General features: G+C 41.8%; 1 protein-coding gene across 1 annotated transcript in view; it reads right to left on the bottom strand.

Moving 5' to 3' along the window:
- LOC132066304 (F-box protein CPR1-like) overlaps positions 1 to 9,495 on the bottom strand; it is a 62,078-nt gene extending 52,583 nt beyond the window's left edge. The window contains exon 1 of the mRNA XM_059459637.1: positions 9,265 to 9,495. Coding sequence (XP_059315620.1) covers positions 9,265 to 9,347 — 83 coding nt within the window. The 5' untranslated portion in view covers positions 9,348 to 9,495. The remainder of the gene's footprint in view (positions 1 to 9,264) is intronic.
- Between the last annotated feature and the right edge of the window lie 4,380 nt (positions 9,496 to 13,875).

The raw sequence follows: 13,875 nt of genomic DNA, 5'->3' as shown, positions 1-13,875 counted from the left end.
TTGACATTCTTTTGTGTACCGGGGTCTGTCCGCTTATGTGACAATGCTCGTAGTCATGTGGATGTGGGTAGATGTGTTTGGGTATGTTTTGAATCTGACATGTTAAACGATGAAATGGGACTAATATGATTGATGACTAGAATGCATGAATTGAATCACGGTTCACAAGATTAAGTACTTATTTTTGTTTTGCTCGGTGAAGTGGTACATCTATGTCTTTTGGGCATCTCTAAGATCGTGCGCTAAGATAGGAAATGTGTATACACCTCGAAAATGGTTTTGATTGATGATATTGAAAGCCACGGCAATGGCCCCTTTTGTTAAGGCTACGTTATTGAAATATGTAATTATATGATGATGAATTGATCGTCGTGAAAATGAGTCGATGTTTACATGATAGGGAAATTGATTAAATGTGTTTCTTGATGATAAGTTCATAAGTTGAGCAATTGAATGGATCCGAACAAAGGTGACGGCACGAAAATGTGTGTCGAATAAAGTAAGGAGATATGATGAATAGAATGTAAATAGGAAGAGGTCGCTAAAGGATCGGTATGTGCGATACATGAGGTAAGTTTCGATTTGAGAAAGTGTGGTGAGACATGCCGCACATGGGGTATGGTTGGTATTCTTTGCGTGTTTTGATAACAAGAAATATAGAGGAAACTCGCAAAATTTTCTAGAATCTAAAAGAGATAGGATATAAGCTTGTAATATGTCCTAATAAGAAAAGATGATGTGCGAAAAGAGTAATGGCGAATGAGATTACGATGGGTATCGATAATGACTACAAGAGATGAGTTAGATACTATTAAATTGATAGTAAAGTACAAGAGCGACATTGATACGGTAAAGAGACATGCTAGAGGTAAATCAAGGAGATTGGTAGCACTAAAACATGGTATGGAAGAGAAAGTGTAACTCTAATAGAATGTGATAGTGGGGTAAATGATGTATAAGTAAGCTACGATAAGTTTATTAGCAAAATAAAGTAACAACATCATGAAGACAGAGATACGAATGTGAAGGGTTATAATGAATGTGAATACATTGGTGAAGTGATTATGTGGTAATTGAAATAGGGATAATCAGAAAGAGTAACGAGGTTAAGCGCGCTCGGCTTGAGGGTTAAGCTATTTTATGAGCAAGATCGTGACTGAGACCAAGAAGTGTCACTCTATAGAGTTGATTATGATTAGGATATAATAAGAATGTAACAAGAAATGCAATGCAAAGTATAGCAAGAAAATGATCACGAAAGGGTGCATTTATCACCTAGTGCGAATTCAAGATGTAAAGTCGCCGACTCCATGGTGAATGAGTTTCCGGATGTATTCTGGAAGAGCTTCCAGTGCCTTCTCCCGAGAGGAGATTGATTTTTCTATTGATGTGTTGCCGGACACAAGCTATATCTAATAGAATGGCACCCGCAGAATTGAAAGAGTTGAAGGAGCAATTGAAAGACTTGCTTGAGAAAGGCTTCATTAGGCCTAGTTCATCCCCGTGGGGGCACCGTATTGTTTGTCCGGAAGAAAGATGGCTCTTGAGAATGTGTATTGATTATCGAATTGAATAAAGTAACGATTAAGAACAAATATCCTCTCCCAAGGATCGATGACTTATTTGATCAATTGCAAGGTGCCAAATGGTTTTCAAAGATTGATTTGAGGTCCGGGTACCACCAAGTGAGAGTTAGGGAAAGAGATATCCTTAAGATAGCTTTCAGGACAAGATATGGCCATTTCGAGTTTCGAGTAATGTCGTTTGGGCTAACTAATGCACCGGCAGTGTTTATGGACTTAATGAATAATGTATTCAGGCCCTTTCTGGATCTATTCGTGATTGTATTCATCGATGATATCTTGGTGTATTCTAGATCCGAGACAGAACATGCAAACCATCTGCGTATTGTCCTCGGAGTTCTTCGAGCTCGAGAGTTGTTTGCGAAATTTTCTAAATGTGAGTTTTGGTTGAACTCAGTATCATTTCTGGGCCATATTGTTGCAGCCGATGGTATCCGAGTGGATAGCCAAAAGATTGATGCCGTTAAGACTTGGCCAAGACCCACGACTCCTACGGAGGTTCGTAGCTTTTACGGAAGCAACGTGTTATTACAGGAGATTCGTTGGGGGTTTTTCTTCTATTTCGGCTCCACTCACAAAGTTGACCCAGAAGTCGGCTAAGTTTCAATGGACAGATGCTTGTGAACGTAGTTTTCAAGAGTTGAAAGATAGATTGACTTCCTGGCCTTGACACTTCAGAGGGATCGGAGGGATATGTCGTTTATTGTGATGCTTCGGGCGTCGGGCTAAGCGTATTGATGCAAAATGGTCATACGGAAACGAGAATTATCCAACACATGATTTAGAATTGGCCGCGTAACTCATGCATTAAAGATATGGAGACATTATACGGCGTCCACCGTGGATATTTACACAGATCATAAAAGTTTTCAATATATTCTCAAGCAGAAAGAGTTGAATCTGCGGCAACGGCGATGGCTGGAATTGCTAAAAGATTATGATATTGATATCTTATATCATCCCGGAAAGGCAAATGTTGTGGCTGATGCTCTTAGCCGCAGATCTATGGGGAGCTTATGTGAGGTGCGACAAGGAAAGAAGGAAATGACTCGTGAGCTGACGGTTATATGCAGGAGTCCGAGGTGATAGATTCTTAAGTGGGGGACTACTATTGGAGATTCGTCGCTAGTAGCGGAAGTGAAAGCGCGACAATATGAGGATGCCATGCTATGGTACGGAAATACGCTCGCTCGAAAGAGGAGTCATCATTTGACGTTTCGGGAGAATCGAGTCGAATGGTCTACGCCACCAGATTTTGAGAGAAGCTCATTGTTCCCATTATTCTATCCACCCCAAAATGACGAAAATGTATCATGATCTTAAGTCTATATATTGGTAGAATGGGATGAAGAAAGATTTGTAGCCCAATGAACTTGTTGTCAACAAGTGAAAATAGAGCACCAAAAGCGGGCGGATTTATATAGAGATCCCAACTTGGAAGTGGGAAGTGATTAATATGGAAGCTTACCCGTACTCGACGTAAGTATGATTCTATATGGGTGATTGTTGATAGACTCGCATCGATTAGAACGACGTACGTGGCGAAGATTAAGCAAACCTTAAAGAGATAGTGAGACTCCATGGTGTTCCGATATCATTATCTTCGAGAGGACTCATTTTACGCCAATTTTTGGACATCTTTTCAAGAGGGTTTAGGGAACCAAGACGCATTTCACCCCCGATGGGCAAGCCGAACGCACCATGACTCTCGAAGATATGTTACGGGCATGTATGATAGATTTTGGAGGAAGTTGGGATGACCATTTACCGCTCATTGAATACAATAATAGTTATCATTCTAGCATTCAAATGGAACCGTATGAAGCTTTATATGGGCCTATCCCCAATCGGGTGGTTTGAAACCGGAGAAGTTAAAGCGTAACTTGGTCCCAAGGTAGAGAGAGTTAGGCTCATACAAGGTCGGTTGTTGCCCAAAGTCGTCGAAGTCTATGCGAATAATCGTTGAAGGGACTTAGAGATAAGGATTGGGTAGTCTTGAAAGTGTCGCCAATGAAGGGCGTTATGAGATTTGGCAAAAAGGGGAAGCTTAGTCCCCGGTATATAGGGCCTTATGAGATTGTGCGCAAAGTGGGCAAAGTGGCCTATGAGTTAGATCTACCTCCATATTTGGAGTCAGTTCATGATTTTTCATGTCTCGATGCTTCGAAAGTGTGTTGGAGATCCTACGAGGATCGTCCCAATAAATGATGTCCAAGTGACAAAAAGGCTATCTTATGATGAAATACCCATTGCCATATTAGATAGGCAAGTAAGGAGGCTTAGAAACAAGGAAGTGGCCTCAGTTAAAGTTTTGTGGAGAAATAATAATCGAGAGGAAATGACATGGAAAGCGGAAGAGAATATACGATCCAATTACCCACACCTATTGCAGCCTTTGGAGGAAGTCCTAGAGGAGACGTCAAGACCATGAGGTATGTATGATTTCTTTTCGTGCTTTTGGGTCGTGTGTGGCCAAATTTCTATGCTATTGTGTTGTTGCCCTGTGAGGCATTGTTATTGTGGGTTGTTGTGACAGGATGGTAGTGCCGCGTTACAAAGGAGACTCTGATGAAATTTTTATTGAATTCCCCAAGACTTCAACATTCGAGGACGAATGTTCTTAAGGGGGGTAGAATGTTACACCTCGAAAATTTTTCCGTTGGTACGCAAGTGGACGAGCTAGTGATGAGTGCGAGGAGTGCGAGTGTATAATGTTTCATGGGCAATGTATGTAAATGGATGGGAATGAATAGAATGAAAAGGTCGAGAAATGTGAAAAATTGAAAGTTGGCAAAAACGCGCGTGGTCGTAAGCGCAAAATACGGACCGTAAAGTGCAATACGGTCCGTAAACGGCAGCCGTAAATTGCCATGCAAAAAACTTCAAACTTCCCCTGGGCCGATAAATGGTTAAATACGACCTGGTGGACGGACCGTAAAGTGATTTACGGCCCGTAAACCATGGTCGTAAATCACCATGCATGCAGCCTAAGGTTTCTGGTTCAGCTTAAGCTTAAAGACGACCATGGGGGACGGTCCGTAAAGTGAAATACGGACCGTAAACCACCATGGACGACCACTGTTCAGCAACATTTTTCAAGTCATTAAATATGAAGGCCAAGACTTGTTTTATTACATTTCTACACTACACCACTTCTCTCTAGAATCATCTCTCTACATTTATTTCATAAGTTTCCAAGGATTATAAGCCACCAACAACATAAATAAGTGAATCAAGTGTAAGCAAGCCATTAAATACCATTCAAGTCAAGAAATGCAAATGGAGAAAAACTAGGGTTTGGCTCAAAGCGAAGTATTATCAACCAAGGCTTGTTCCTACATCATCTAAGGTAAGATTCATGATATATATGAGTTTCTTAAGATATTGGAGAGTTGAAACACTTGGGTTATGGAAGAATATACTAAAATGGTCAATGGAGGTAAAATGAAGAATGTGGATAATGTGAATGACTAATGGTTATTATTGTGATATTAATGAAGGTAGAAACTTGAGCATCGAAGGAGTACGCGCAAGTGTAGCATAGTTCGACAAAGAGGTATGTGAGGCTAACCCTTCTTTCATAAGGCATGGTTCTTGGCCAAATTCCTACTTCCTCAATATGAGTATGTTGCTTTCACATGGTTGACATTCCGAGCTCATAAGCTCACGACCTTTGATATGTACTACGATTCCACTATGTTCCTCGTATGACGAGTAAGCCTATAATGTAGACGTAACGATAATGATAAGGATGAGGATAGTAATGATGATAAGAGTAAAATGAGACTAGAGATGTGTATGAACTATTATATGTATGTATGTGTGCCTATGAAGGGCTATAATGAACCCCCGAGCTTATGATGCCGGGTAAGGATATATGTATATGATTATGTATAAAGTATGTATACGATTACGAAACGCGCGCACACCTCTGCAGAGGGTACGGATAACCCTGAAGCCTTGGCCTATCCTTTTTAGATATAATGAGCCTTGGTTGGCCAAGTAGATATGAACACCGAACCTTTATGGTCGGGTACGCTATGTATGTATATATGTATATGCTATGGATATGATATGACTATGAATGTGAATGTGAAAAGATTTGTAAAGGAATGTAAATGAGGGCATGTGTATGAAAACGAAAACAAAGTGGCAAGGCTATTATTACAGGATACGACGATGACGTTATTGCCTCCTCTCCTATGCTAGTTTATATATTGTCTATTATGCTTCTATGTTGATGTTGATCATGCTTCACATACTCAGTACATTCTTCGTATTGACGTCCTTTTGTTTGTGGACGTTGCGTCATGCCCGCAGGTGCACAGGGAGGAACTTGATCCATAGCAGCTTTTCAGAGATCACATAGTCGAGCTCCATTTCACTCGGAGCCATAGCTTTTGGGTACTCATTCTTTTGTGTACATAATTATGGGCACAGCGGGGTCCTGTCCCGCTTATGTGACATGTTATACTCTTAGAGGCTCGTAGTCATGTGGATGTGGGTAGATGTGTTTGGCCTCGTTGGCCTATGTTTTGTATATCCTTTTGTCGGCCACGTTGGCCCATGTACATTGATGCGGCATAGATGCCTATGACATGTTAAACGATGATTGTCGTCCAATGGGACTAATATGATTGATGACTAGAATGCATGAATTGAATCACGGTTCACCTCGACGTTAAGTAAATGTATGCTAAGGGGTGCCCGGGTGGGGTAGCACTGGGTGCTCGTCGCGGCCCCTAGTCGGGTCATGACAAAAGTGGTATCAGAGCAGTTCAGTCCTAGGATGTGTCTACGAGCCGTGTCTAGTAGAGTCTAGTTTATGGTGTGTTGCGCGCCACATCTATAAACAGGGAGCTACTGGGCATTTAGGATGGTTACTCTTCTTTCATCTCTAAGATCGTGCGATAGAGCTAAGCCATAGGAAATGTGATTCCTTATACTAACCCCTGATTGCAGCAGAAGAATGGTAATGATAGAAGAAAGTGATTGATGATATTGAAAGCCACGGCAGTAAGCCCCTTTGTTAAGGCTACGTTATTGAAATATGTAATTATATGATGATGAATTAATCGTCTTGAAAATGAGTCAGTGTTTACATGATAGGGAAATTGATTAAATGTGTTTCTTGATGATAAGTTCAGCTATAAGTTGAGAACTCAGCAAATTGAATGGATCCGAACAAAGGTAAGTGACGGCACGAAAGATGTGTGTCGAATAAAGTAAGAATATCGAGATATGATTGAAAGGAAAAGCTGAAGGATGAAAGAGAATGTAAATAGGAAGAGGTAACAGGGCAGATTGCTAAAGGATCAGGTACATCTCGAAGTGCGATACATGAGGTAAGTTTCGACAGATTTGAGCTTAGTGGGAGCCCTGTGTGGCTGAGACATGCCGTGGATATATGTATATATATATGTGTGTGTATTGGCCCTATGGGGTATGGTTGGTATTTGCTGCGTGCAGATTTTGAGATAGCAAGAAATATAGAGGAAACTCTGCCAAAATTTTCTAGAATCTAAAAGAGATAGGATATAAGCTTGTAATATGTCCTAATAAGAAAAGATGATGTGCAAAAGAGTAATGGCAGAATGAGATTAAGCAATGGGTATCGATAATGACTACAAGAGATGAGTTAGATACTATTAAATTGATAGTAACGGCAGTTACAAGAGTGACATTGATACGGTAAAGAGACATGCTAGAGTAAATCAAGGAGATTGGTAGCACTAAAACATGGTATGGAAGAGAAAGTGTAACTCTAATAGAATGTGATAGTGGGGTAGCAATTGGATGTATAAGCACGAGTAAGCTACGATAAGTTTATTAGCAAAATAAAGTAACAACATCATGAAGACAGAGATACGAATGTGAAGGGTTATAATGAATGTGAATACATTGGTGAAGTGATTATGTGGTAATTGAAATAGGGATAATCAGAAAGAGTAACAGGTTAAGTGCGCTCACTTCGCGAGGGTTAAGCTATTTTATGAGCAAGATCGTGACTGAGACCAAGAAGTGTCACTCTATAGAGTTGATTATGATTAGGATATAATAAGAATGTAACAAGAAATGCAATGCAAAGTATAGCAAGAAAATGATCACGAAAGGGTGCATTTATCACCTAGTGCGAATTCAAGATGTAGAAGCTGAGTCGCCGACTCTTCAGTCGGCTCCTGTGGTGAATGAGTTTCCGGATGTATTCCCGGAAGAGCTTCCAGGCCTTCCTCCCGAGAGGGAGATTGATTTTTCTATTGATGTGTTGCCAGACACTAAGCCTATATCTATTCCTCCTTATAGAATGGCACCCGCAGAATTGAAAGAGTTGAAGGAGCAATTGAAAGACTTGCTTGAGAAAGGCTTCATTAGGCCTAGTTCATCCCCGTGACCTCAAGCCTTTTGTTTCCACATGGGGAACGCCTTTCACCATCTGAGCTACAGCTCAGTTGGTGAAAGGCGTTCCCTCAGTGGAAACAAAAGGCTTGAGGTCACGGGTTTGAGGTGCTGCATCGTGTATTCTCGAATTGTCTGTTGATCCAAGTATAACAATGCCCAAGTATGTCTACTCGCAAGGGGGTAGCATGACACGTCATGGAGGCTGCAGGAGCAAGGTCCTGTAGAGTCTCGCAGTGTGGTGCAAGGACCCACTGTGGAGCCCTCACACGACTGGGACAAACGCCAAGAAGAATCCATAGCTTGGGAAACTCTATGTCAATCAAAGTCATCCGGAGGTCCGAATATTATGCACTTTGAGCAATGGAACGAGGCTGCACTTAGTAAGTTGCTGCGGGCAAAGAAAACGGAGACTGCGGGTGTTATGGATTCACACACTATATAAAGAAGAGAACTATTAGTGAACTCACAACACTAAAGCAAGCCACTTGGTTAGTGAGGAAGATATTGGATGCAAGGGCACACGCAAGAACTGGACAAATTTGGCACGGTGACAAGTCCATTATAAAGAAGGCATATATCGGTATGATGCAAGTCCAATGGAAATCAATAGTGTTACTCAAAGGCCTTATCCCAAGGCATCGGTGGATGGTGTACAAAACGGACTAGCAACTACCGATAGATTAGCTAGGTAGGGTGTGTCAATTATGCAACGTGAGTCAATGAAAATCATAGACATCGTTCTTTGAATGTGAATATTCTAGCTTCTTCCTTTGGTTTAGCATAAACAGCAAAATGATTGCTTGGCTTGCTAGAAGGATGCGAGTACAAGTTCAAAATGGGCCCAATACCCATGGTTGGTTTTGTGATTACCATGTATGGGTGACGGAATGCTGAAGATTTCAACATCGACGAACAAAAGAAATAGCCTGCCCTGATGTGCAGGGCCAGACAGCCAAGTCAAATGGCATCAAACTTTACTTAGTTTGAATAGTTACCCAAATGTTAATTTGCTTGATGGATGAGTTAGGAGCGAGAGAGTTTTTGTTAATTTTGAGAATCCTATCTCTATAGTCCAAATGAGCAGGTTGCATACACATTCCAGTTGGTTAATACAAGTTCCAGTTTTGACCCCAAAAAAGGAATGACGGTATTTGAATCTCAAAATAAAATGTCACTAAATTAAGTACTTATTTTGTTTTGCTCGGTGAAGTGGTAATGTCATGAGCAGATGACAATAAATCTAAAGAGGAGAAACATACCTTTCTTCTTCTTCTTCATCATCATCATCTGTCGGCATCTGGAAAGATTGAACTTTCTTTTTATCTCTGGATTTGGTAATGTTCCACTGATATACACAGTCTTCATTGGAGCCAGCCACCCTCAATAACTTAAAATGGCTAGTGTTGAGTTGAAAAGAAGCCGATATGCAAATCCTTGCTTTCATCGTCTTAAGATTCTCACCAGAGAGTCTTGGATCTTTCCGTTTGGCCATTCAAATGGGCCTGGGAACGACTAAAAAGGCCATTCTCGGCAGGTCAGTGTCTGGTTCCCATTCTTCTTTTGCGTTAATTTTGGGAATTTTACACTTAATTAATTTTGAAAAAAAAATTACAGTGTATTTATAAGGTAAATTTTTTATATTTATGTGTATATATTAACTTTTGAATACGCTGAATAAAAGCAAAAGATTTTTTTTCGAACTCCCTGAATGAAAATCCTAAATGAATTAGGACTTTGGCTATTCAAGAAACGTCTCCATGTGGAAACAAAAGGCCGAGGTCACGGGTTCGGCGGCGCCCAGCCGTGTACTCTCGAATTGTCTGTTGATCCAAGTATAACAATGCCCCAGTATGTCATGTATGTCAGCAGCAGCATGGAGGACCAGTGTCAGCAGCACTGCATCCTCGAGGCCAGGGGTAGCCCTCAGATGGGAAGTCCTGCGAATCCTCACAAAAAACCTTTCACCAACTGAGCTGCAACTCAATTATAACAATGCCCAGCGCATGTCGCAGCGACATGGAGGGACCGTTGTCGACGACCGTGGATCCTCACAAAAAAGGCGCCTTTTTTTGTGAGGATCCACGCAGCTTCGACATCGGTCCTCTAGATGCGGTGCCGACGACTTCGGTCCTCATGTTGCCGTCGACATACATCTTTTGGGCATTGTTATACTTTGGATCAACGAGACAATTCGAGAATACACTGCCGGCGCCTCAAACCCGTGACCTCGAGCCTTTTGTTTTCCACCTTCGGGAACGCATTTCACCAACCGAGCTACGTAGCTCGCCAGGAAAGGCGTTCCCTCAGTGGAAACAAAAGGCTTGAGGTCACGGGTTCGAGGCGCTGCAGCGTGTATTCTCGAATTGTCTGTTGATCCAAGTATAACAATGCCCAAGTATGTCTACTCGCAAGGGGGTAGCATGACACGTCATGGAGGCTTCAGGAGCAAGGTCCTGTAGAGTCTCGCAGTGTGGTGCAAGGACCCACTGTGGAGCCCTCACACGACTGGGACAAACGCCAAGAAGAATCCTATAGCTTGGGAAACTCTATGTCAATCAAAGTCATCCGGAGGTCTGAATATTATGCACTTTGAGCAATGGAACGAGGCTGCACTTAGTAAGTTGCTCGGGCAAAGAAAGAGGAGACTGCGGGTGTTATGGATTCATACACACTATATAAAGAAGAGAACTATTAGTGAAATCACAACACTAAAGCAAGCTACTTGGTTAGTGAGGAAGATATTGGATGCAAGGGCACGTACGCAAGCACGGACAAATTTAGCACCGGGTGACAAGTCCATTATAAAGAAGGCATATATCGGTATGATGCACCGAAGTCCAATGGAAATCAATAGTGTTACTCAAAGGCCTTATCCCAAGGCATCGGTGGATGGTGTACAAACGGACTAGCAACTACCGATAGATTAGCTAGGTAGGTGTGTCAATTATGCAATGCGGAGTCAATGAAAATCATAGACATCGTTCTTTGAATGTGAATATTCTAGCTTCTTCACTGGTTAAGCATAAACAGGCAAAATGATTGCTTGGCTTGCTAGAAGGATGCAGAGTACAAGTTCAAAATGGGCCCAATACCCATGGTTGGTTTTGTGATTACCATGTATGGGCTGAGCGGAATGCTAGAAGATTTCAACATGCTGACAGAACAAAAGAAATAGCCCCCCCGGTGCGGGATGAGAGCCAAGTCAAATGGCATCAAACTTTACTTAGTTTGAATAGTTACCCAAATGTTAGCTCGCTTGATGGATGAGTTAGGAGCAAGAGAGTTTTTTGTTAATTTTGAGAATCCTATCTACATAGTCCAAATGAAAGCGAGGTTGCGTATACACATTCCGGTTGGTTAATACAAGTTCCGGCTTTGACCCCCAAAAAAGGAATGACGGTATTTGAATCTCAAAATAAAATGTCACTAAATTAAGTACTTATTTTGTTTTGCTCGGTGATGTGGTAATGTCATGAGCAGATGACAATAAATCTAAAGAGGAGAAACACACCATTCTTCTTCTTCTTCATCATCATCATCTGTCGGCATCTGGAAAGATTGAACTTTCTTGTTATCTCTGGATTTGGTAATGTTCCACTGATATACACGGTCTTCATCGGAGCCACCACCCTCAATAACTTAAAATGGCTAGTGTTGAGTTGAAAAGAACCCGATATGCAAATCCTTGCTTTCATCGTCTTAAGATTCTCACCAGAGAGCCTTGGATCTTTCCCTTTGGCCATTCAAATGGGCCTGGGAACGACTAAAAAGGCCATTCTCGGCAGGTCAGTGTCTGGTTCCCATTCTTCTTTTGCGTTAATTTTGGGAATTTTACACTTAATTAATTTTGAAAAAAAAATTACAGTGTATTTATAAGGTAAATTTTTTATATTTATGTGTATATATTAACTTTTGAATACGCTGAATAAAAGCAAAAGATTTTTTTTCGAACTCCCTGAATGAAAATCCTAAATGAATTAGGACTTTGGCTATTCAAGAAACGTCTCCATGTGGAAACAAAAGGCTTGAGGTCACGGGTTCGAGGCGCTGCAGCGTGTACTCTCGAATTGTCTGTTGATCCAAGTATAACAATGCCCCAGTATGTCATGTAAAGCAAACGCGAGGCTTGACCGCATCCTCCGAGGCCGGGGTAGCCCTCGAGCGGGGAAGTCCCGCGAATCCTCACAAAAACCTTTCACCAACCGAGCCGCAACTCAATTATAACAATGCCCCCGCATGTGCGGCGGAGGATGTCTCGTGGATCCTCACAAAAGGCGCGCTTTTTTGCGAGGATCAAAGGCTCCTAATCGGTCCTCCGGACACGCAAAGGCCGCCGACACCGGTCCTCCAACGGCCGACATACATGACATGCGGGGCATTGTTCGCAGATCATGATTCGAGTCGAACCCCGTGACCTCAAGCCTTTTGTTTCGGGAACGCCACCAACCGAGCCGTAGCTCGTTTGGTGAAAGGCGTTCCCTAAGTGGAAACAAAAGGCTTGAGGTCATGGGTTCGAGACCCTGCAGCGTGTATTCTCGAATTGTCTGTTGATCCAAGTATAACAATGCCCAAGTATGTCTACTCGCAAGGGGTAGCATGACACGTCATGGGGAACTGGTGAGAAGGTCGAGTCTCGCAGTGTGGTGCAAGGACCCACTGTGGAGCCCTCACACGACTGGGACAAACGCCAAGCAGTTAATCCTATAGCTTGGGAAACTCTATGTCAATCAAAGTCATCTGGAGGTCTGAATATTATGCACTTTGAGCAATGGAACGAGGCTGCACTTAGTAAGTTGCTCTGGGCAAAGAAAGACAGACTCTGGGTGTTATGGATTCATACACACTATATAAAGAAGAGAACTATTAGTGAAATCACAACACTAAAGCAAGCTACTTGGTTAGTGAGGAAGATATTGGATGCAAGGGCACATCTGCAAGACCTGGACAAATTTAGCACTGGTGACAAGTCCATTATAAAGAAGGCATATATCGGTATGATGCCTGAAGTCCAATGGAAATCAATAGTGTTACTCAAAGGCCTTATCCCAAGGCATCAGTGGATGGCTGTACAAAACAGACTAGCAACTACTGATAGATTAGCTAGGTAGGGTGTGTCAATTATGCAATGCTGGAGTCAATGAAAATCATAGACATCTGTTCTTTGAATGTGAATATTCTAGCTTCTTCACTGGTTAAGCATAAACAGGCAAAATGATTGCTTGGCTTGCTAGAAGGATGCAGAGTACAAGTTCAAAATGGGCCCAATACCCATGGTTGGTTTTGTGATTACCATGTATGGGCTGAGCGGAATGCTAGAAGATTTCAACATGCTGACAGAACAAAAGAAATAGCCCTGCAGTGCAGGACAGAGCCAAGTCAAATGGCATCAAACTTTACTTAGTTTGAATAGTTACCCAAATGTTAGCTGCTTGATGGATGAGTTAAAGAGAGAGTTTTTGTTAATTTTGAGAATCCTATCTCTATAGTCCGAGCATACACACATTTCTCTGGTTAATACAAGTTCCAGCTTTGACCCCAAAAAAGGAATGACGGTATTTGAATCTCAAAAATAAAATGTCACTAAATTAAGTACTTATTTTGTTTTGCTCGCGAAGTGGTAATGTGACCAGATGACAATAAATCTAAAGAGGAGAAACATACCTTTTCTTCTTCTTCTTCATCATCATCACATCCGGAAAGATTGAACTTTCTTTTTTATCTCCGGATTTGGTAATGTTCCACCGATATACACAAGCCTTCATCGGGAGCAATAACTTTAAATGGCTAGTGTTGAAGTTGAAAAGAACCCGATATGCAAATCCTTGCTTTCATCGTCTTAAGATTCTCACCAGTAGAGCCTTGGATCTTTCCCCGTCATTCAAATCGGGCCCTG

This window comes from Lycium ferocissimum, chromosome 8 (assembly GCF_029784015.1).
Source record: "Lycium ferocissimum isolate CSIRO_LF1 chromosome 8, AGI_CSIRO_Lferr_CH_V1, whole genome shotgun sequence".
NCBI classification, from domain to species: Eukaryota; Viridiplantae; Streptophyta; class Magnoliopsida; order Solanales; family Solanaceae; genus Lycium; species Lycium ferocissimum.
This window is presented reverse-complemented; position numbering and strand designations above follow the sequence as displayed.